This window comes from Syngnathus leptorhynchus, chromosome 15 (genome assembly GCF_054491065.1).
Source record: "Syngnathus leptorhynchus isolate UIUO chromosome 15, UIUO_Slep, whole genome shotgun sequence".
Classification (NCBI taxonomy): Eukaryota; Metazoa; Chordata; class Actinopteri; order Syngnathiformes; family Syngnathidae; genus Syngnathus; species Syngnathus leptorhynchus.
In genome coordinates this window covers 1,939,497-1,960,086 of record NC_141209.1, presented here as the reverse complement: position 1 = coordinate 1,960,086, position 20,590 = coordinate 1,939,497, and the positions used below count along the sequence as shown (strand labels likewise).

At 46.0% G+C, this 20,590-nt stretch overlaps 3 protein-coding genes across 7 annotated transcripts; 2 read left to right on the top strand and 1 right to left on the bottom strand.

The window, feature by feature from the left end:
* Positions 1-2,097: 2,097 nt before the first annotated feature.
* slc7a14a (solute carrier family 7 member 14a) lies at positions 2,098-13,170 on the top strand. 4 transcript variants are annotated; one of them, XM_085932215.1, is made up of 12 exons: positions 2,098-2,278; positions 3,168-3,251; positions 5,735-6,046; positions 7,686-8,109; positions 8,172-8,408; positions 8,704-8,921; positions 8,990-9,136; positions 9,540-9,748; positions 9,820-9,967; positions 10,036-10,522; positions 10,594-10,830; positions 10,907-13,170. In XM_085932215.1, the coding sequence occupies exons 4-12, from the start codon at positions 7,803-7,805 to the stop codon at positions 11,170-11,172; spliced, it is 2,256 nt and encodes a 751-aa protein (XP_085788341.1). In that variant the 5' UTR covers positions 2,098-2,278; positions 3,168-3,251; positions 5,735-6,046; positions 7,686-7,802; the 3' UTR covers positions 11,173-13,170. The 4 variants fall into 4 exon arrangements, with proteins under 4 accessions (XP_085788341.1, XP_085788342.1, XP_085788344.1 ...); XM_085932216.1 differs by lacking the exons at positions 2,098-2,278; positions 3,168-3,251 and having other exon boundaries at positions 3,790-5,788; positions 5,889-6,046; XM_085932218.1 differs by lacking the exons at positions 2,098-2,278; positions 3,168-3,251; positions 5,735-6,046 and adding an exon at positions 6,227-6,286.
* A 3,242-nt stretch (positions 13,171-16,412) lies between these two features.
* On the bottom strand, positions 16,413-19,462 carry LOC147044957 (claudin-11-like). Of its 2 annotated transcripts, XM_085931388.1 has the most exons (4): positions 17,960-19,462; positions 17,736-17,863; positions 17,369-17,533; positions 16,413-17,224 (listed from the first exon to the last, which is right to left on the bottom strand). In XM_085931388.1, exons 1-4 carry the CDS (start codon positions 17,965-17,967, stop codon positions 16,953-16,955), a joined length of 573 nt encoding a protein of 190 aa, XP_085787514.1. In that variant the 5' UTR covers positions 17,968-19,462; the 3' UTR covers positions 16,413-16,952. The 2 variants fall into 2 exon arrangements, with proteins under 2 accessions (XP_085787514.1, XP_085787513.1); XM_085931387.1 differs by having other exon boundaries at positions 17,736-19,462.
* On the top strand, positions 18,900-20,550 carry LOC147044956 (claudin-19-like). Its single transcript, XM_085931385.1, has 4 exons — positions 18,900-19,055; positions 19,163-19,468; positions 19,560-19,751; positions 19,848-20,550. The coding sequence occupies exons 2-4, from the start codon at positions 19,225-19,227 to the stop codon at positions 20,138-20,140; spliced, it is 729 nt and encodes a 242-aa protein (XP_085787511.1). The 5' UTR covers positions 18,900-19,055; positions 19,163-19,224; the 3' UTR covers positions 20,141-20,550.
* The last annotated feature ends 40 nt before the right edge of the window (positions 20,551-20,590 follow it).

Below are 20,590 nucleotides of genomic sequence, written 5' to 3'. Positions count from 1 at the left end.
CTTAGTATCTCTAGTTTTTTTTCTCTCTCCCCCCCTGTAAACGTAAAGGTACTCGAATCTGACCTCTAACCTTTCTCCTTGTGGTTAAAAAAGCATGTGATCGCGCAGCTGTCCACTAGGTGGCAGTAAAATGACAGGTTCGTGACAGCAAAATCATTTTAGACCACTTGAGTCTAATTCAAGGCTCATTTTTATGTGGCCCGTGAAGACAAATTGTGCATCAAATTCGTGTGTCATTACTAGAATTGTAAATTGTCTTCACTTTTAATGTCTCTTTTTTTTAAATATTTGACCAGTTTTTACTCGTCTGATTTGAAAATGAGTTCTTTGTTTGTTTTGTAGCTTTTACTGGATATAATGAGGTGCTCATACATTTATTTGGGTTGACAGTCATAATGGCCCTTTCGAAAGAAGCTATGACTAAAAATAAAAAATGACTTTGACACCCCTGTTTTAGACCTTGAGCGCAAATGTAATAAAGGAGCCACCACATGCATCCAAAGCCCCAAGGTTGAAAGCACATCAATGGCCCTTTTCATGACCATTTTAACAGTTTTGTTTTGTTTCTGCAGAAATCCAAAGCAGGGGGCATGTTTATTGTAGTCGGCGACACCTGTGATATTGTGGCTTATCATGGTTTGTTGGGAACAGGAGGAGGATAGGCCAGCTTGAAACCTTCCCAAGGTTTCTTTCATACGAAGGGAGGGTCATGAAGTCACCGTTTGACTGGAAGCTTGCTGATGCTTCCTTTTACAGTTGACAACAGTTGTGTCACTTTGTTTGTCCGTCCAACTTTTCTGTGTTTTCAGGGATACATTAGTCGACTGGTTGTAGTGAGAATATCCATAAATGCTGTCCCACATGTGCAAAAGTAGCGCCAGAGGGCAGGGGCTTGTCATGAAGTTTAAAAAAATAAAAGCGGCTCGGGTGGTTTCTTATTGGAAACAGATGAGCGTGCCTTGTGTAAAAAAAAAAAAAAAAAGACAACAATGGTGATAAAAGAAACTTTGACAGGGACGTAGCACACCAATAATGTTAGCTTGTTCCTTTTTCTTGATACAAAGATGTCCTAAGTATATCAAAGCGGATTGACGGCCGAGTCAAGGTCTTCCCACCTTATCCTGACTTTTTGAGACTTGATTTTTCTTCTACTTGGAAATAAGCTTTTTTCTTGTTGATTTCACCAAGAATATAAACAAACAATTGGTTACTATGCTGTGTACTTAGAAAGTAATCCAATGAAAGGTCATTTTAAAATGCATACATCTATTTGTAAAATGATATGCATTTTTAAATGATATTTTAGTCAATGTTTTTAAAATGTCAAAAGGATTTTAAAACCATCTAACATATGAGAAGTTTGTGTATGTTTATATTTGACAAAGACAAGTCAGAGGAGTGTTGCGAAAATACTTGATGCGTTACTGTCATCGTCTTCCAAAACATCTCTCGTCAGCTCTCCTCCTACACTTCCCAGGAGAGCACCACATGACCAACGCACAATTGACACGCTCATCTCTTGGAAACATTTTTTTTTTTTCTCTCATCGTCTGTCAAATAGATGTTTTTTAACACTTTGCGATAATATCAAGGACGTGCTGATCCAGACAATTTGGCGGCGAGGTCGCATTTCTTTAAGCATCAAAGGTCTCTAAAGATGGATTTCACTTGATGTCATAAAAATACAATGTATACACGTAGGAGAACAAGTGTGCTTGACAGAACATAAAAGTTAAAGAAAACTGAAATAGCAAACAATTATGCTTTGCTACACTAAGTTAAAACAATGCCAAGAGACCAACGAGGCCAGTTTAAATCGACTTGCAGGGCCAAGGCCACAGGCACAGCTACAGGGGGGCCTTGCAGGGCCTCTGGCACCACACAATGCTCGACAATGCTGGCCCACAACAGCCAGTTAAGAATGATCATAGCCTGGACACTTTGGACCAGTAAGAACTCACAAGAATGGTGATTGAGCAGAAAAAGCTAAGAGAAGAGCTCAAAGGCCCAAAATAGCAATAAAGGCAATCAAACCCCACAAACAGTCAGCAGACTATCAATCTAGCCCCGACCTGTTCAAAGAAGCCACTTCAAAGTCCAAAGAGGACTTTGTCAAGTTAAGCACCATTCCGTGGGCACACTAGCCAGCCGGAGTGCCACGATCACGACGTTTGATCGTCCCAGTCCGGCAGGGTCTAAGTGAAGCGGAGGAAGCTGACCTGGCCCTAAAGCAATCACGATGACGGGCCACGAGGAGTCAAGCGGCAAGCTGACCCCGGTAAGCGGCTCCCATAAATTCATCCAAACGAGGCCCACTCGAAAGCACCTATCCGAGCATTGACCCCCACCCTCCAATATATTTTTATTTCTCCATAAAACATGACGTCAAAGTTTGATGATCATTTATAGGATTAGTTGTAAAGAAACCTCATCATTGGTACAGGTGACTCAAGCAACACGCTCACCCTGAACATGCTTGTTGTTGTTTTTTCGGGTGTGTGGGAGGATGTAATGCGGCGCATATGTGTTTGTGGATGCAAGAGGACTGGGAGCGGCTATGAAAACAGTGTGGGACGAGCTAGGCTAGGCTGGCTGGGTTACAACCAGCAGCCTGTTAGCATTGTGTGAGATAAGAACTCCAATGTACAGCAAATTGGAGAACTGAGAGTGTGTGTGTGTGTGTTGATTTCAGGAAGTGGTTTTATCTGCTCGTTCCAATTGAAAACATCTTGTTTTCCGCTACTGTGTGTACAAGAAAGAGACAATGTGTGTTGTACAGGGAGCACAAACACACGCACACACATAGAGGGAGCTCGCACCGCAGTGGTCTTGCTTATCTTGGCCTCGTGTCTGTTATCCCGCCCGCCCGCCCTTCATCCTTCGGCCCCGACTGAGGGGGGCCCTCTTCTATCAAAGGTCAAAGGTGAAAAGTCTCACAGCGCTTTTGGCTTACTTATTTTCAACACACGCTCTTCTCCCTGTTTTTGTGCTCTTCCAAAATGTTTGATGAAGGGCCGTTTGTCTTCTTTCAAGTGTTCAGTTTGGAGAAAGTTCTTTGACAAAACACCTTTGTTTAAAAAAAAAAAAAAGAAGTGATTGTCTGTTGTCATGCCTGAAAGGTTATTTATCTATTTATTTGTTTATTAATGAATTAATCCCATCCGCAGGCCCGCCTTTCACAACTTCACTTCCAATCGAGCTCGGCCCCGATGACTCAGGCGCACACAGCGACCAGCGGCCGGCAGTTTCCGGTGAGCTCCCGTCACCCCCCTCCGGCGGGATACGTTAATCACTTCCTGCCACGGCGTAATCCAATCAGTTGCTTGGGCTACCGCCCTTGATTAGATTTGTAAAATGCACAACATGCAAGTGAAGGTAATCCTTCAACTTTTGAGTGCGTGCACATGTTAAGAATGTGACAAGTCAAAAGTAAGACAAAAGGAAATGGAAATCATCTGTTGCCAATGTGACCTTTGACCCCGGCAGAGAACACGACTCGGCACTCAGACAGCTGCCCGTTTGCCCAACCTGCAATTGGATGCCAATACAATCTGGAAATGATTTTACTCATCTTATATTTCTCTGAGCGAGAATTAAACTAATGCCCCCCAAAAAAAACATTTTTGCGATGTTGATTTTTGTTTGTGACTATTGAAAAACGTAAACAAATAATTGTGGAGAAAATGAAGGGTTGTGAATAGAGTGCATCCAAAATGTATTCACATCACTTCATTTCTTCCACATTTTGTTCCTCTCCCAAACGAATGAAATTATTACTACCTGGCAGAATTGTACAGAATTGTGGGTTTGTTTGTTTTTTTTAATTGAATTTCTGGAAATGTATTTTAAAAAAATGTGGTGAAAATGAAATGTTGCGAATACAGTGCATCTGGGATGTGTTCACATCACTTCACTTCTTCCACATTTTGTGGCTGCAGCATTATTCACAGTTTTCCTCAACAGTGAAGAAAATGAAGTGTTGGGGGATACAGAATATCTCAAATGTGTTCACATCACTTCAATTCCTGCTGTCCTGCTCTCCTGTCATCCTCCTTAAAAGCGCCATCTTCCGAAAAGTTGTTTTTCGGCGGAAGTGACCAAAGTGTTGTTCCTTCAGAAGCTTTTAATCTGTGTGAGTCACGCTGACCGCCAGCAGACTCCCCTGACGCCTCCCTCCCACGTTCAAATGGCCATACCGGAGACGTGTGTTTTGCTGCGTATGCCATTGTACAATGAGTCACGTCTGCTGACCTTGGATTTCCCGGAAGGGTAAACAGCTTCTCTGCTATCGTTTGCCACTTGCTGGATGCTCAGCTGGCAACACTTGTGACTAAGTTTCAGCAAAATGTGGAAGAAATATGATGACAAAAAGGCTCGAGCAGCGTTAAATAAAACATCCGACAGGCGAGGTGCAAATGTCAACCTCATCTATTATAACTGAACTTTGAATTGCTTCCACTTAAAAGAGGAGACGCACTCAAATGTGTCTGATTTGTTGCAATCGTCTACACGTGAGCCAATAGACACGGAATCAGAGTCATCGTTTTTTTTTTTGTTTGTTTCACAAAATCTTCTGTTAAGCCGGTCAAATGACATTTTAAATAAAAGAGCCAGGAGAAATTTGAACCATCGTGCCATTCTGGAAATATGATCAACTTAATCTAATTAGATTGATGAAGGCTTTCTTCTTTGCGTGAACAGGCCGTGCTTTGTGATCCACAATAAAGCATGCGAGTGTAGATCACGTTGGACACACATACAGAGCTGATGTATGCCTGTTCCGCCAAGGGTCAGCAATGCCCTGTGGCCCGGTGACCACATCAGACAGCATTGCATTATGGGTACTGGCACTCAGGTCGCGCAGCTGTCTCTTCGCCAAGGGCACATCGGGGCTCGCCAGTCTCCACACGCGACGTTGAGCGCGTCACCGCCGTAGTGGGAGCGAGCGCACGGCTAACTTGCTCCGTGCTAATTTGTGTTTTGAATTATTGCTGAGGTCATGAACAGGATTTTTATTAGCTGTTGGTACGTTTATTGCGTGAAAGCATTTATGCACTTTATACTCATAATTTATGATTACAATTTCTCATTTTGATTTCCCACTAAGAACAAATGTCTATTGACTGTCTGTGGCTTCATTGGCCGATCATATCTCATCCACGTGATGATTATTTGATGAGAAAAGCCACTGAGGACTCTGACGGCTCCTGCCTTCGCCAATGAACATCAGTCAGGCGTAAGCCGCTCAAAGCAAAAATGTGGCCACCCCATCCCCCCCCCCCCCATCCGTGACCTTTAATATTCACCGCCCAGGTTGTTTGTTGCCACGGCTACACGTGTGATCTTATTGATCGCCATCACCGCTGTTAAAAATCGCATGTGGCTTCTGAGGCCTCGCCCCGGATCCGCTCCGCAATCGGTCGCTTTTTTCCCTCCGCCCGCGCCCCTCCCTCGCGTAAAAAAATTTCTTGTCGCGCGTCCGAGTCATCCTTGACGTCGATCCGCTCGCCGGCAAACAATCGGCGTGCAAAATAAAGCCCGTCGGCGCGCGGACGTGCGTTTACGAGCGCGCAAATCGCCTCATCTGTGACAGCGAATGAAAAAAAAATCCACGCGCAGCTTCATGAATGATTTAAAGCTTTTTGCATCATCGTCCCCTCCCTCCCTCCCTCCCTCCCTCCCTACCATGCACTCCTCCTCCTCCTCCTCCCCCTCCTCTCTCCTCTTCCTCCAGCCCAGAGATGCTGCTGCTGATGCGGGCATCGTCTCATCATCCAGCCATGCCGCAGTGAGTCCCCCACGTTGACTTCCTCCTCTCCCAGCAAATGTTCACTTTTTCTTGACCTTTGTGCTTTCCACCCGACCGCACGTGGGGGAAACGGCTGAAGGTGATGCTGCAGCGGGCGTGTTTTTGTCCGCCAGCATCAGCAGCATCCGGATACGCTCTCCTCTCCTCACCTTGACCGGACAGAAGGCACAGTGAGGCGGCATTGGAGTGCAGCAAAACAAGGGTGGAACCTTTTTTTTTTTTTTTTTTTGCACGCTGGTAAGTTGCATGGATGTCACAATACCTCTATCGATCGCGTCCTTATAGCATCCACGTGACCATGTGTCACAGTGCAGAAGTGGGCTAATCCCTCATGACGTGACGGTGCCCCCCCCCCTTCCCTCTCCCTCTCCTTTTCTCTCTTTTGCTCTTGCTCTATAGACGTCTGCAAACCCCCCCCCCCACATTGCACAGCCACCCACGAAAAGCCACAGGTGCTCATCTAAAGAAAAGAAATCGGTGGGTGGCGTAGTGGTTTGCACGTCTGACTCAGTACTGATGTTCTGGGTTTGAATTTGAATTTTCCATACAGAAAAGCATGCATTCATAAATAACTTTTGTTGGATCCAAAAGGGGTCAACTTTTTTTACGATATATATTTTGCCCAAATTGAATAAAACACAAGTTCTCTGATTTGAGATATTTATCGGGTTGGCTGGTGGCTGTCATGCAACGCTATAGTGATGCTAGCTGGGGTTTAAATCTGACGTCATTAAACAAGGGATTAAAGACAGGAGGAGGGTTTGGAATTTATTATTGTTATTTTTTTTTTGTATTTTTATTGATCAAAACGTCGTCATCACATTTGATGATGGGGAACTGAGAAAAACAAACATGAGGGAGTGGAAGCCGAGGATTATATAACAGACAAATTTAGAAACGACAGATTGCGCGCACACACACACACACACACACACACACACACACACCCTCACACACACCCTCACACACACAGTCCCCGAAGACATCCTGACATCAGAGTGCACTTTCTGGTCTATGGAGCCGAGGTTGCTAACATTGCACATCTCACACTCCTGCATTTTTCCCCTACTGTGATTGCCCCCCCGCCATCTTGTTGACACATTGTGATGTCACACACAAACACACACACACCTTTATTGGTTCTCTGGCTACCCAGCTCTATCCCATTGTCTGCGCTCAGAATTGACGTCAGCTAAAGGCTAATGCCATCCACTTCATGCACACTCACAAACGTGTGTGTGTGTGTTTGTGCATGCATGTGTTTGAACAGTCCAGCGTGGGCCAAACAAAGCAAGACAAAAGTGGCAAGGGCAGGCAGGTGTTCCATCTGCTTCCCGCTTTGCTAACAGTGAAGATAAAGGTTGGCCTTGCCATAAGCCAAAAGAGCGGCGGGAGGATTATGTCCCAAAGATAAACAAATGTGCCATTTACAAGCCAGGTACAAAAGCCTCCCTTTCTCAGGGCACAGGTTATTTCCTGAAAATTCCCTGCTAGTCCTCAACACTCAAGCATTTGAATGAAAAATGCCACTCCGGCCGGCCTTGAAAATGTTTTTATGGCAGGCAAACAAATTGGTGCACTCAAACGGGAACAGCAATCACGGGCGGAGTGGTTGATATTACAGCCGAGTGGCGACGAGCGTGTGCGGCTCCTCACTCGAGTGTTTGCTCACCAAACTGGGTGAGGTCAAGTGAAAAGAGGAGACCACACGTGCAATTTGGAACTAATAGTCCTCTTCTTCTTTTTTTCCAACCGCAAGCATCAGGTGCACATTATTGTATTGAAACCACCAGATTGAGTTCTTTTGCAGACTAAAAAACTTTTTAAACTCTGATCAAAATGCAAAAACTATGAATGTGTTTGTATTTTTTTTCAGGTCATCTCTCACCATGTGGAGACCAAGACTCCGGTGAACCGAGAAGAGACCGAGAGTGACATCCCCCAACCTCCACCCGTCAAAGACAAATTTCTTCCTGGACTACAAACTGTGGGCATGAGCGGCCTGACAGTCAAGCTGGACCCCCGCCGGGTCCAATGGGGAGCTATGTGGCACACCTTTACGTCACGCGTCTTGAGGACCAAGCCCGTGGAGTCCATGCTGGACTCTGCCACGTCGGGCACGGGCCCGCACGGCACCCGGCTGGCGCGCGTACTGTCCACCGTGGACCTGGTGTCGCTCGGCGTGGGCAGCTGCGTGGGCACGGGCATGTATGTGGTGTCGGGGCTGGTGGCCAAAGAGATGGCCGGCCCCGGCGTCATCGTGTCCTTCATCATCGCCGCCGTGGCCTCCATCTTGTCCGGTAAGAGAGTCGCCCTCCTAGGCGTCAATCGGATCACGGTAACCTTCAGCTCCGTGCGGCAGGAGTGTGCTACGCCGAGTTCGGCGTTCGTGTGCCAAAGACCACCGGCTCGGCCTACACCTACAGTTACGTGACGGTGGGCGAGTGCGTGGCCTTCTTCATCGGCTGGAACCTGATCCTGGAGTACCTGATCGGCACGGCGGCGGGCGCCTCGGCGCTCAGCAGCATGGCCGACTCGCTGGCCAATCACAGCATCAGCGGCTTCATGATCGAGCACATCGGAACCCTCAACGGCTTTGGTGAGTGTGAGTCGGTATACGCATCGTTCACATTTTGCCACGTAAGGAGATTATTAGAAGACAGGCACGATCGTTTCCCAGATGGTCAGATAAGTGGGGAGCAGTTCATGTTTTTTAATTGCAAAACTGAAGGATGCGGCGGACCGGTCGCCTGGCAACACACGTATCGCATCACCCGAGCTCGGCCCGGCTCTTGTTTGCGCTGCGGCTCGGTATCGGCGGCAAACATTGACTGGAACACCTGCCGTAGTGTTGAAAAGCAGCACCATAAAAAAAAAAAAAATGGTGTGATCAGGTAAAGGAGAGCAGTCGTATCCGGACCTGCTGGCGCTGGTGATCGCGCTGCTGGTGACTGTGATCGTGGCGCTGGGTGTGAAGAACTCTGTGGGCTTCAACAACGTGCTGAACGTCATCAACCTGCTGGTGTGGCTTTTCTTGATGGTGGCCGGGCTCTTCTTTGTCAACGGGGAGAACTGGGACCACGGCAGGTTCTTGCCTTTCGGCTGGTCGGGGGTACGTCAATTATTTACGGTTTGTTTGTTTGTGCAAAAAAATTTCATCTGGTTTGCTTGTCGCCGCAGGTGATGCAAGGCGCCGCCACGTGCTTCTACGCTTTCATCGGCTTCGACATCATCGCCACGACGGGAGAGGAAGCCAAAAGTCCCAACACGTCCATTCCGTACGCCATCACCGCCTCGCTGGTCACGTGTCTGACGGCGTACGTGTCGGTAAGTTGCCGTGGAAACCGCACACCTACAGCCTGCCGGGCTTTACGCTACAACCGTCTGAGTTTGTGACTCTGACGCGTCGGATGACGGTTGCCAGGGGCAACGGCTGCCTCAGAATAAGAAAGGGCCAATGCTGCGGCAAATCCAGTTCACTGCATCCAGCGCAATGTTATGGCACCGCCCTTGTCCACATGCTTGATCAATTGCTCTTTTGTAACCATTTTAGCAGGACAACCAGGGGCGGCGCTACAAGGTGGCCAGGACGGGGCCACCCTGCTGGCCACCTCTCATCTAGGGGGCAATTTTCATAGCTGTGTTTTTTATGTTTCCATTTTATTTCCATTTTTCACATTGTTGTTCGATTGCTTGATCATGAATTTGCTCGGTCCCCTGTTGCCGGCAGGTGTCCGTCATCCTGACCCTGATGGTCCCCTACGACCAGATCGACGCCGACGCCCCCTTGATGGAGATGTTCGCCGCGCACGGCTGTATGTTCGCCAAGTACATTGTGGCGGTGGGCTCCATCGCCGGGCTCACGGTTTCGCTGCTGGGCTCGCTCTTCCCCATGCCCAGGGTCATCTACGCCATGGCGGGCGACGGCCTTCTCTTCAAGTCAGTCTCCGTATTGTTTTTCGGACCTCTCAAACTTCTCAAATGTTGACTATATGCGTGATTGCCCACAGGTTCTTGGCCCGCGTGTCTTCGTACACGGAGACCCCCGCCGTGGCTTGCGTGGTGTCGGGCTTCCTGGCTGCGCTTTTGTCCCTGCTGGTCAGCCTCCGAGATCTCATCGAGATGATGTCCATCGGCACGCTTCTGGCTTACACGTTGGTGGGTACAAAGCTAATTTGGCTAGGATGAGCGATGGATTTCGGGATGGGTTCCGTGTCCTCGCGCAGGTGAGCCTGTGCGTGCTCCTTCTGCGATACCAGCCCGAGGGCGACATCCACGGCTTCGTCAACTTCCTATCCGAGGAACAAAACGTCAAGAAGAAGGAAGGTGTCCTGGCCGAGTGCGAGAAGGACGCCTGCTCGCCGGGCCGCGACGACCCGGACGAGCCCACCAACACGTGCGGTGCCAAGAACCTGCCGTCCCTGGGCGACAACGAGATGCTGATTGGCAAACCCGACAAGAACGCCTACACCGCCGGCCACCCCAACTACGGCACCGTGGACATGGGCAGCGGCATCGAGGCCGAGGAGTCGGAGGGCGGAGCCACCCGCCGGCTCAAGAAACTCCTGGGGCCCCGCTACTACACCCTGAGGATTCGACTGGGACTTCCGGGGAAGATGGACCGGCCCACCGTCGCCACGGGGAAGACCGTCACTGTGTGTGTGCTGCTGCTTTTTGTCTTCATGTTCGCTTTCTGCTCCTTTATCATATTTGGTGAGTATCTTGACTGTAGACATTATTTGTCTCTTTTGGATTTCAAAAGTCATTTTGCATCCGCTGTCCAGGTGCGAGCAGCATCGGGGAAGGCCGCTGGTGGGCTGTGCTCCTCCTGATCTTGTTGGTGGTGCTGCTGGCCCTGCTGGTGTTCATCATCCTGCAACAGCCGGAGAACCCCAAGCGGCTGCCCTACATGGCGCCCTGCGTGCCCTTCGTGCCCGCCTCCGCCATGCTGGTCAACATCTACCTCATGCTCAAACTGTCGGCCATCACCTGGATACGATTCTCCATATGGTGCCTTGTAGGTGAGTTGAGCAAGAAGACCTTTCTTTGTCCTTCAGGAAACGCGAGGATCGCTCACTCTTTGCGTCTCCCCGACAGGCGTGCTCATCTACTTCGGCTACGGCATGTGGAACAGCACCTTGGAGATCACGGCTCGGGAGAACGAGGCGCACGCTTCCACCTACCAGCGCTACGACCAAGGCGTGGACGAAGGCTTCTGCGGATTTGACGACGACTTCTACCCGCCGCCCGAGCTCACGTCGGGCCCGGAGGGCAGAGCGCCGCAGGCCCAGCCCGAGAGCGATGGGACGCCCACACGGAAGCCAGGTGCCGCCTTGGTGGATGAGGACCCTGTGGATTTCTGAAGGGATAGAATTTTTTTTTTTTACTGCCTGGAGTGGCGGGAGTTTGGTGCAAGCGGGCATGGCAGCATGTGGATGTGGGCGTGTTGCTGTTTGTGTGTGCACTCTGTGAGCCAGATTGTCCCCCACTCCCTCTTTTGCAACGTCCTTCGCCAGTTTGTACCACCAAAAAAAAAAAAAAGCCACCTAAACACTGATAGCTAAGTGCAGACATGGCGGCAGATAAGCGCGGAAGCGGGCACCATGCAACGCTGCTCACTTTGCTCGTTAGCAAAGAGGACAACAAGTCACAAGAAGTCAGCACGTCTTTATCACAGTCAAAAGTTCAGGACAAAAAAAAAAAAGACGTTTTTTTTTTTTTTTTTTAATCAAAGGCCGTGTTTGCTTGAGTAAAAATTTAATTCTTTTATAGCTGAGGAATTTCAATTTTTTTTCAGGCTTGGTATTTATTTATTACTATTATTGGTATTTATTTGTTAGAATTGAGTTGATACTTAACCAGTTAATTTAAAACTTTCATAAAAAAATTAATTAATTGAATACTTAACCAAATAATTCACCAATTATTCACTTTTGGCTAGTATTTGACATGATGTGAAGTATGATATAAATGTTATTCACAAGACTATGAGGAGCAGGCTTGGACGTTGTCACACTTTGTACTCTGAGTCACTTTGCTTGCGATAGTGCCTTCATGTTCCGCGATGGGATGTTTTGTTTTTATTGTTGGGTTTTGTTTGTGTCTGTGTGTGTGTTGCGTTCTGCATGTGGCACGATGTTTTGAATTTGTTTGCGCTCGCTTCCCTCCCTGTGCGTGCATGCCTTTTGAAAGAGACACTCGGTGCTGCTTCCTGGTTGCGTGGGAACCTGAGGAATTCCGAAAATTCATGTTGGCCGAGAGAGCAGTTTGAGTCGAAAAAGATAGCTTGGATGAAAAAAAAAATGGAGTTCATTTTAATTTTCCCATTTTTCTTATTGGGGCCTGACCGATTAATGGTGAAGTTGATTTGATGAGCCGATATTAGTAGCGTGAAAGTGCGTGAGATTTTGTACCTGAGATTGTATCAACTCAAAGCTGCAGCGTCAGTATGTTTTTGGCTTTTTGTTGACATTTCTTTTTTGTGGCTGGTAGTGTTCACAGTGTGCCCCTCTTTGCTGCATCTGTTCCCTTTTTGAAGGTGAAGCCTTATTTGTCCAATGCACTAAACCTGAGGATGCCACGCGAACCTGACCTCTGGTGATTGCAAAGCCCCGCCTCCTTCCAGTATGTGACTGTTTCCCAATGCTCATCTATGTAACCTCCCAACTCAGCCAAAGGCGGTCGCAGCTCAGTCAAAATAACAATAAATTCAGGCGTGGCCGAGCCTGAGATGCTGGATTGTAAAAAGTTGGCGTGCGTGAAGTGTTAAGCATGTTATCCGAGCTGCATGCCAAAAAAAAAAAAAAAGCGTTGTACATTCACACCGGCTCCACTTTTCAGAGCCACATAAGCTTGGAATAATTATGTTTAAATTTGATGCCATTTCTGTCACAGTCCAATTAATAGAGAACGGTTAAGTGTAGCGTTAAGGTGTCGTTGAGTCCAAAACACTTCCAAGTATTTTTCTACAGCGATTTCCTGGAAGTGAAGCTCTCACCACAAGGAGGCCTGACTGGAAAAGTTTATTTTTAACAACAGTCCTTTATATGAAGTAACAAATCACAAGCAAGCTCGGATAGCAGACAGTTGAGAATATTTTAATATGATTCTACAAGACACAATCATCTCTGTTCCCCTTCTTCTGCGTTTCTTGTTGTCCCTCACACAGTAACAAATAGATATCCCATATTTGGTTGTTCTGGTATGATTTATTAAAAAAAATATATATCTTTTTTAATTTTGATTTTTTTATGTGTGTGTGTACGTGCGTGTGAGTTAACTTGCTTTCAGGTGCATTTTGTTTTCTGCTGAGTTGTGCTGGTGATGTTTCATGCAACAAAGAACGTGATTTATTGCAAATAAAAAAAAAAAAGACAAATGTGTGGAAAAGTCATTTCAACCTCATGACATGAAGTTCACTTTGAACTATGGTTAGAGTATTTAAGGCTATTTTTTTTCATTAAAAATCTGAAAATGGCGATGTACCTAATGGAGTGTCCGTGTGACGTCACAGATCAACCAGCCAATCAGAAAGTGGGGGGTTGTTTGGGTGTGGCACTTTTCACTTTCATTTAAATTTTGACCATGATTTTTCCCTAATGAAGTGGCCTGTGATTAGGTACACCTGAAAATGGCGGTGTACCTAATAGAGTGTCCGAGTGACGTCACAGATCAACCAGCCAATCAGAAAGTGGGGGGTTGTTTGGGTGTGGCACTTTTCACTTTCACTTAAACTTTTTCCCTAATGAAGTGATTAGGTACACCTGTGTCCGTGTGACGTCACAGATCAACCAGCCAATCAGAAAGTGGGGGGTTGTTTGGGTGTGGCACTTTTCACTTTCATTTAAATTTTGACCATGATTTTTCCCTAATGAAGTGGCCTGTGATTAGGTACACCTGAAAATGGCGGTGTACCTAATAGAGTGTCCAAGTGACGTCACAGATCCAACAGCCAATCAGAAAGTGGGGGGTTGTTTGGGTGTGGCACTTTTCACTTTTTGTTAACTTTTGACCATGATTTTTCCCTAATGAAGTGGCCTGTGATTAGGTACACCTGAAAATGGCGGTGTACCTAATAGAGTGTCCAAGTGACGTCACAGATCCAACAGCCAATCAGAAAGTGGGGGGTTGTTTGGGTGTGGCACTTTTCACTTTTTGTTAACTTTTGACCATGATTTTTCCCTAATGAAGTGGCCTGTGATTAGGTACACCTGAAAATGGCGGTGTACCTAATAGAGTGTCCGTGTGACGTCACAGATCAACCAGCCAATCAGAAAGTGGGGGGTTGTTTGGGTGTGGCACTTTTCACTTTCACTTAAACTTTTTCCCTAATGAAGTGATTAGGTACACCTGTGTCCGTGTGACGTCACAGATCAACCAGCCAATCAGAAAGTGGGGGGTTGTTTGGGTGTGGCACTTTTCACTTTCATTTAAATTTTGACCATGATTTTTCCCTAATGAAGTGGCCTGTGATTAGGTACACCTGAAAATGGCGGTGTACCTAATAGAGTGTCCGAGTGACGTCACAGATCAACCAGCCAATCAGAAAGTGGGGGGTTGTTTGGGTGTGGCACTTTTCACTTTCACTTAAACTTTTTCCCTAATGAAGTGATTAGGTACACCTGTGTCCGTGTGACGTCACAGATCAACCAGCCAATCAGAAAGTGGGGGGTTGTTTGGGTGTGGCACTTTTCACTTTCATTTAAATTTTGACCATGATTTTTCCCTAATGAAGTGGCCTGTGATTAGGTACACCTGAAAATGGCGGTGTACCTAATAGAGTGTCCAAGTGACGTCACAGATCCAACAGCCAATCAGAAAGTGGGGGGTTGTTTGGGTGTGGCACTTTTCACTTTTTGTTAACTTTTGACCATGATTTTTCCCTAATGAAGTGGCCTGTGATTAGGTACACCTGAAAATGGCGGTGTACCTAATAGAGTGTCCAAGTGACGTCACAGATCCAACAGCCAATCAGAAAGTGGGGGGTTGTTTGGGTGTGGCACTTTTCACTTTTTGTTAACTTTTGACCATGATTTTTCCCTAATGAAATGGCCTGTGATTAGGTACACCTGAAAATGGCGGTGTACCTAATAGAGTGTCCAAGTGACGTCACAGATCCAACAGCCAATCAGAAAGTGGGGGGTTGTTTGGGTGTGGCACTTTTCACTTTTTGTTAACTTTTGACCATGATTTTTCCCTAATGAAGTGGCCTGTGATTAGGTACACCTGAAAATGGCGGTGTACCTAATAGAGTGTCCGTGTGACGTCACAGATCAACCAGCCAATCAGAAAGTGGGGGGTTGTTTGGGTGTGGCACTTTTCACTTTTTGATAACTTTTGACCATGATTTTTCCCTAATGAAGTGGCCTGTGATTAGGTACACCTGAAAATGGCGGTGTACCTAATAGAGTGTCCAAGTGACGTCACAGATCCAACAGCCAATCAGAAAGTGGGGGGTTGTTTGGGTGTGGCACTTTTCACTTTTTGTTAACTTTTGACCATGATTTTTCCCTAATGAAGTGGCCTGTGATTAGGTACACCTGAAAATGGCGGTGTACCTAATAGAGTGTCCGTGTGACGTCACAGATCAACCAGCCAATCAGAAAGTGGGGGGTTGTTTGGGTGTGGCACTTTTCACTTTCACTTAAACATTTTCCCTAATGAAGTGATTAGGTACACCTGTGTCCGTGTGACGTCACAGATCAACCAGCCAATCAGAAAGTGGGGGGTTGTTTGGGTGTGGCACTTTTCACTTTCATTTAAATTTTGACCATGATTTTTCCCTAATGAAGTGGCCTGTGATTAGGTACACCTGAAAATGGCGGTGTACCTAATAGAGTGTCCGTGTGACGTCACAGATCAACCAGCCAATCAGAAAGTGGGGGGTTGTTTGGGTGTGGCACTTTTCACTTTCATTTAAATTTTGACCATGATTTTTCCCTAATGAAGTGGCCTGTGATTAGGTACACCTGAAAATGGCGGTGTACCTAATGGAGTGTCCAAGTGACGTCACAGATCAACCAGCCAATCAGAAAGTGGGGGGTTGTTTGGGTGTGGCACTTTTCACTTTCACTTAAACTTTTTCCCTAATGAAGTGATTAGGTACACCTGTGTCCGTGTGACGTCACAGATCGACCAGCCAATCAGAAAGTGGGGGGTTGTTTGGGTGTGGCACTTTTCACTTTCATTTAAATTTTGACCATGATTTTTCCCTAATGAAGTGGCCTGTGATTAGGTACACCTGAAAATGGCGGCGTACCTAATGGAGTGTCCAAGTGACGTCACAGATCCAACAGCCAATCAGAAAGTGGGGGGTTGTTTGGGTGTGGCACTTTTCACTTTCATTTAAATTTTGACCATGATTTTTCCCTAATGAAGTGGCCTGTGATTAGGTACACCTGAAAATGGCGGTGTACCTAATGGAGTGTCCGAGTGACGTCACAGATCCAACAGCCAATCAGAAAGTGGGGGTGAGGGCGGGTCATCAAGGGAATCCCAAGGCGTTCCCAGGTCAGCTGAGAGACATAGTCCTGTCGGATTTTTGATTATTTGATTTATTGAAAAAAAAAAAAGGATCAGTGTCTGTGTGTGTTTTTTTGAAGGATTAGTTTGAATCTTTTATTTGCGTTGACAGTCATAATGGCCCTCCGAAAGAAGCTATGAGTTTGACACCCCTGATATATCGTAAGACAGTAAAATATGACCATCTATAGTAAGGCTTTTCTTCAGTAAAAAATGACCATCTATAATAAAACATTTTTTTTTTTCATGAAAAAAAATAGACCATGTATTGTAAGTCTCTGACAAACAATTTAAGACATGACTGGCATCTGCACAAAAAAACCAACCAACCAGAAAACAGTCACATGTAATACAAATTTCTTTTTGAAAAGTTTATGATAAAAAAAAAAAAAATCAAAAACAAGAGTGTGTACAAACAATAAATAACCCCAAAGAAAGAGTTTGGGAATACTGACTGTGTTTGAGCAAGCTGACCCAACAAAAATGGCAAACAATACAATTGAAATATACTTTAGCATATATTTGCAAATATAAAAATGTCATCCACACACAAACATCCAACACACTTAGTAATTAACGCGTTTTTCATTTGACGGAAAAAAGTCCGTCCACTTTGACCTCATCAGACATGGACACTCTTGGTGTGGTTGGGAGATGCCGACGTGGCGGCTGGCGCAGTGGCCTCCGGCCCCATCTTAGAAAAGTAGACCCTGCCGTGGTCCTGGTACTGCCGGGACGCCGGCGATGAGGAGCAGCAGCTCAGGATGACGCCGGCCAAAAGGGACAAGACCACGCCCGCCCAGCCGGCGTACAGCGCAAAGCCGAAGGACATCACCTGCTCGTTCAGGTTCTCGCCGATGAAGAACCAGATGGTGGAGAGCAGCCCGCACAGCCCTGATAATCAAGCAAAAAGAAAAATGCTGACGGCACTGGTAGATGACTATCATGGTGATGTCCCAATATTTATGGACTTGGCTAAATGTCATCAATAGGATAATGATGATGATCAATAGGTGTTCCGAACATATCAAGGCTTACCGGCGATGAGCATGAGGACTCCTCCGGCGGCGGCACTCTTGTTCTTGGAATTGTGGGCGCCACTACCAAGGCGGATGCAGGGCATGGAGGTGGCCACCATCACCATGGCAACCAGGCCCAAGATGGAGGCCGTGACCATCAGGGCACGAGTCACGTGGGCGTAAACTGTACAAGACAAATGACATTGACAATAAGAGGAAATAAGATGAAGCAAATTTGTAGAAATATAACATTTGATGACTCGAATGATCTACAATAAATTCCTAAAGATATTAATTAGCGTAAAAGGAAACAAGAATGCCTCCCTTCCAGAAATAGATTTTTTTTTTTTTTTTTTAAACATATAAGCATCAGAGTGATTTTATACCAGGCAGGTCGAAGATCTGGAAGGGTAAGCAGGTCTGCATTCCGTTGGAGGCGGTGGAGGAACATTCGGCCCAAGGGCCTTTGGTCCTCACAATGTCAAACATCCTGCAGGCGGACAGTTGACTGTGCCTGCACAGAACAAGCCAGTCGTTGCTGGCCGTGGCGATCAAGATGCCCAACCAGCCCAGGAGGCCCAGCGCAAACCCGCACAGCAGCGCACCCAACCTGGCCATCAGATCTGAGGAGCTCAAAATCCAAGTAATTAATCCAAAATGCGGCGCCGTTGTCTTGTGAGGAGTGAAACTTCTCAGAATGAGATGATGGCTTTGTATGGATTTTGGTGAGGGAGGAGACAAACCCCAAAACAGAGCCCAAACTTTTCAGTCAATCAGAGACTCATCCGTCATCGCATGCACCGCCTTCAATCAAGTCAGACTCCGAAATTGCTGCCAGGTTTGTCAACCTGAGGCTATACTGCCCCCTGCTGGTCACATTGGGAACAAGAGAACCAACGTCATGTGTACTGCCAACGAAATAAATGAAATAATCAATCAATCAAAAAACAAAACAATTAATTGAATAATCAAATAAGCAAATAAAAAAGAAAAGAAAACATAAATAAATAAATACATCAATAAATAATTTAATAAATAAAAAGATGAAGATTTACCTACTTGTGTAAATTTGCCGCAAGCTTACAAAGTGTTTTGCAAAGAATATAGTACACAAGGGTTTCAAATTAGGATCTTTAAACGAGGGTTTGGGTTTCAAAGTAGCGTCACAACTTCTAACGGTGTTTATAAAATTGAGTTTATAAATTTTTTTGTGCCCGAGTAAATACTTTGTAGCCTTACATTTTGCCACAATTGAAGTCTTCTGTGGTATGTGTTTATCAGGTTCATTTTTCATTTCTTTCAGAATTTTGCTAGAACAGGGGGTAATCCAGCTTTAAGGTCAGGGCCGCGTTGCGTGCTTATCAAAACTAGTCCTAACCGGATCTATAACCCGAGTTTAAAATTATAAAACCTCAACCTGAGTTTGAAACCTCAATCCGAGTTATACACAAAAAAATCTTTGAAATGCTTGAAATCCTAAAACCAGTTTGAAATACTTATTAGAAACCATAAGCTGAGTTTTGACAAAAGAATTCGGAAAATGGCAGGTGACGTCACCCTGGGAGGGAGAAGGAAAAAAAACAACAACATTACCCAGAACGCCTTGCGAGATGCAACTTAGTATATCTTGGCAGGGTCCGCGCCCAAGATGTAACTCTTCGTCTCGGACCCCTGACAATTGTGCGCCGGTGATACTACGAGGAAAGGTGAGTGTGTGGACTTTTATTTCTTCATTAAAACCTTTTGGGCGGTCTGCTTTTGCAATGTTGTAGATTGCATTCTAAATACACGTTACATACTTGTACATTTTCAGACAAACCATCCATCACGCCAGCAGGCTTGAAGCTTCCCACTTGGATTTTTTTTTTTTTTGACATGATGGCTGGAGTTTCAGTGGCACTGGATAAGACTGTGCAGTTGTTCAGGCTTGGGCTCACCTTCCTGTGCACATTGGGCTTCTTTATCGTCACGGTCTCCACCGACTTGGTTCGGATGTGCGTTCCCCCTCCGGGAGGCTGCCAGAGTTTCAAATTTACTTTGGGCATGTGGAAGCAATGCCTCTGGGTTCGCAATGATTCCAGCACTTATTGTCGCAGATGGGATCAACGACGTATAACCTGTAAAAATAAACACACATTACCTACAAAAAGCATTTATAATTATTTTTGAATGTTCTTTAGTTTTCCTTCATTGGCATTTCTGCTGTGCAGCGTACCCCTACTGGGTTCGTGGACTGATGGTGACGGGTACCTTCTCGAGCCTGCTCACCTTGGTGATGGAAGCCTTTCTCGTCCTCTTGGTGTTCAGCGCCTGTTTCAGGCAGTGCCGCTGTCTGGGCACCTTCTTGCAGGCGCACAAGGACAAGTGCGTTGTGGCCGGAAGAATCCTCAAGTTCATTGCTGGTAAGGCACTTTCTCCTCCCTAAAGCAAATTCAATCTTCAGAATATGAAATAAAACTAAATGTCATTTGAATTCATTTATTGTTGTTTGTGCTCAGGACTGTGTGGGCTGTCTGCTCTGGCGTGGTACCTCATTGCCGTGCACCGGGATGAATCGGTGATTGAGTACGGAGCCAGTCTGGTGCTCGGCTGCGCCGGTGTGGGCGTGACACTCCTGTCCGCCGTCTTCTTCACCTTGGTTGATCACTGCGCCAAGCGTCGCACACCTCGAGACGAGGGCACCGACCCCGATCCTAACTCGAAGGAGCCCACAGAGCTGTTTGATCTCCCGGCTCCCACGTTGGTCTTGGCTGGGCCCCCGACATCTGATGAGGTCACAGCTCATCTGTGATTTTCTTGAAAGTCTCCTGAAGTGGGTACTAACACATAAATGATGAATCCATTTATGTTTTCTAACTTTAAATTGCACACATATTGAGAGTTGCCCTGCTATAGCTACAAATAAAAAACAGCTGTTAATAAATAATTGTATTCAATCATTTGTGAAGGTTCATGCTGTCTAAAGTTTACTATTCAAACAGTTATTTTAGTCAGACAGGGAAGATTATTTCGACCTAAATGTTTTGGTTATGAAAAGTTGTTGTTTTCTGCAATATTTGCACGTCTGGTACATTAGATGGACATAATGTAAGGTACAATTTGGCAATTTGTGAGGTCTGCTTGCTGAACATCCCCAAAACCTTTCTTGATTGTATGAGCACTTGTTTTGATTTTCCATAATAAAGTTTTTCACAAAGAAAATCATGTTGTTGCTGCTGATATTGTCAGAAACAAGTAAATA

What these genes read in the sequence shown, in the direction of transcription:
- slc7a14a (XM_085932215.1), top strand. Translation starts at nt 7,803, where the DNA reads ATGAGCGGCCTGACAGTCAAGCTGGACCCCCGCCGGGTCCAATGGGGA. An exon ending in GGCGACGGCCTTCTCTTCAA is followed by an intron (nt 9,749 to 9,819) that starts GTCAGTCTCCGT and finishes GATTGCCCACAG; the next exon opens with GTTCTTGGCCCGCGTGTCTT. An exon ending in CGCTTCTGGCTTACACGTTG is followed by an intron (nt 9,968 to 10,035) that starts GTGGGTACAAAG and finishes GTCCTCGCGCAG; the next exon opens with GTGAGCCTGTGCGTGCTCCT.
- LOC147044956 (XM_085931385.1), top strand. Translation starts at nt 19,225, where the DNA reads ATGATGGCTGGAGTTTCAGTGGCACTGGATAAGACTGTGCAGTTGTTC. An exon ending in GGATCAACGACGTATAACCT is followed by an intron (nt 19,469 to 19,559) that starts GTAAAAATAAAC and finishes TCTGCTGTGCAG; the next exon opens with CGTACCCCTACTGGGTTCGT. An exon ending in AATCCTCAAGTTCATTGCTG is followed by an intron (nt 19,752 to 19,847) that starts GTAAGGCACTTT and finishes GTTTGTGCTCAG; the next exon opens with GACTGTGTGGGCTGTCTGCT.
- LOC147044957 (XM_085931387.1), bottom strand. Translation starts at nt 17,967, where the DNA reads ATGGCCAGGTTGGGTGCGCTGCTGTGCGGGTTTGCGCTGGGCCTCCTG. An exon ending in CCAGATCTTCGACCTGCCTG is followed by an intron (nt 17,534 to 17,735) that starts GTATAAAATCAC and finishes TGTCTTGTACAG; the next exon opens with TTTACGCCCACGTGACTCGT. An exon ending in AGTCCTCATGCTCATCGCCG is followed by an intron (nt 17,225 to 17,368) that starts GTAAGCCTTGAT and finishes CTTGATTATCAG; the next exon opens with GGCTGTGCGGGCTGCTCTCC.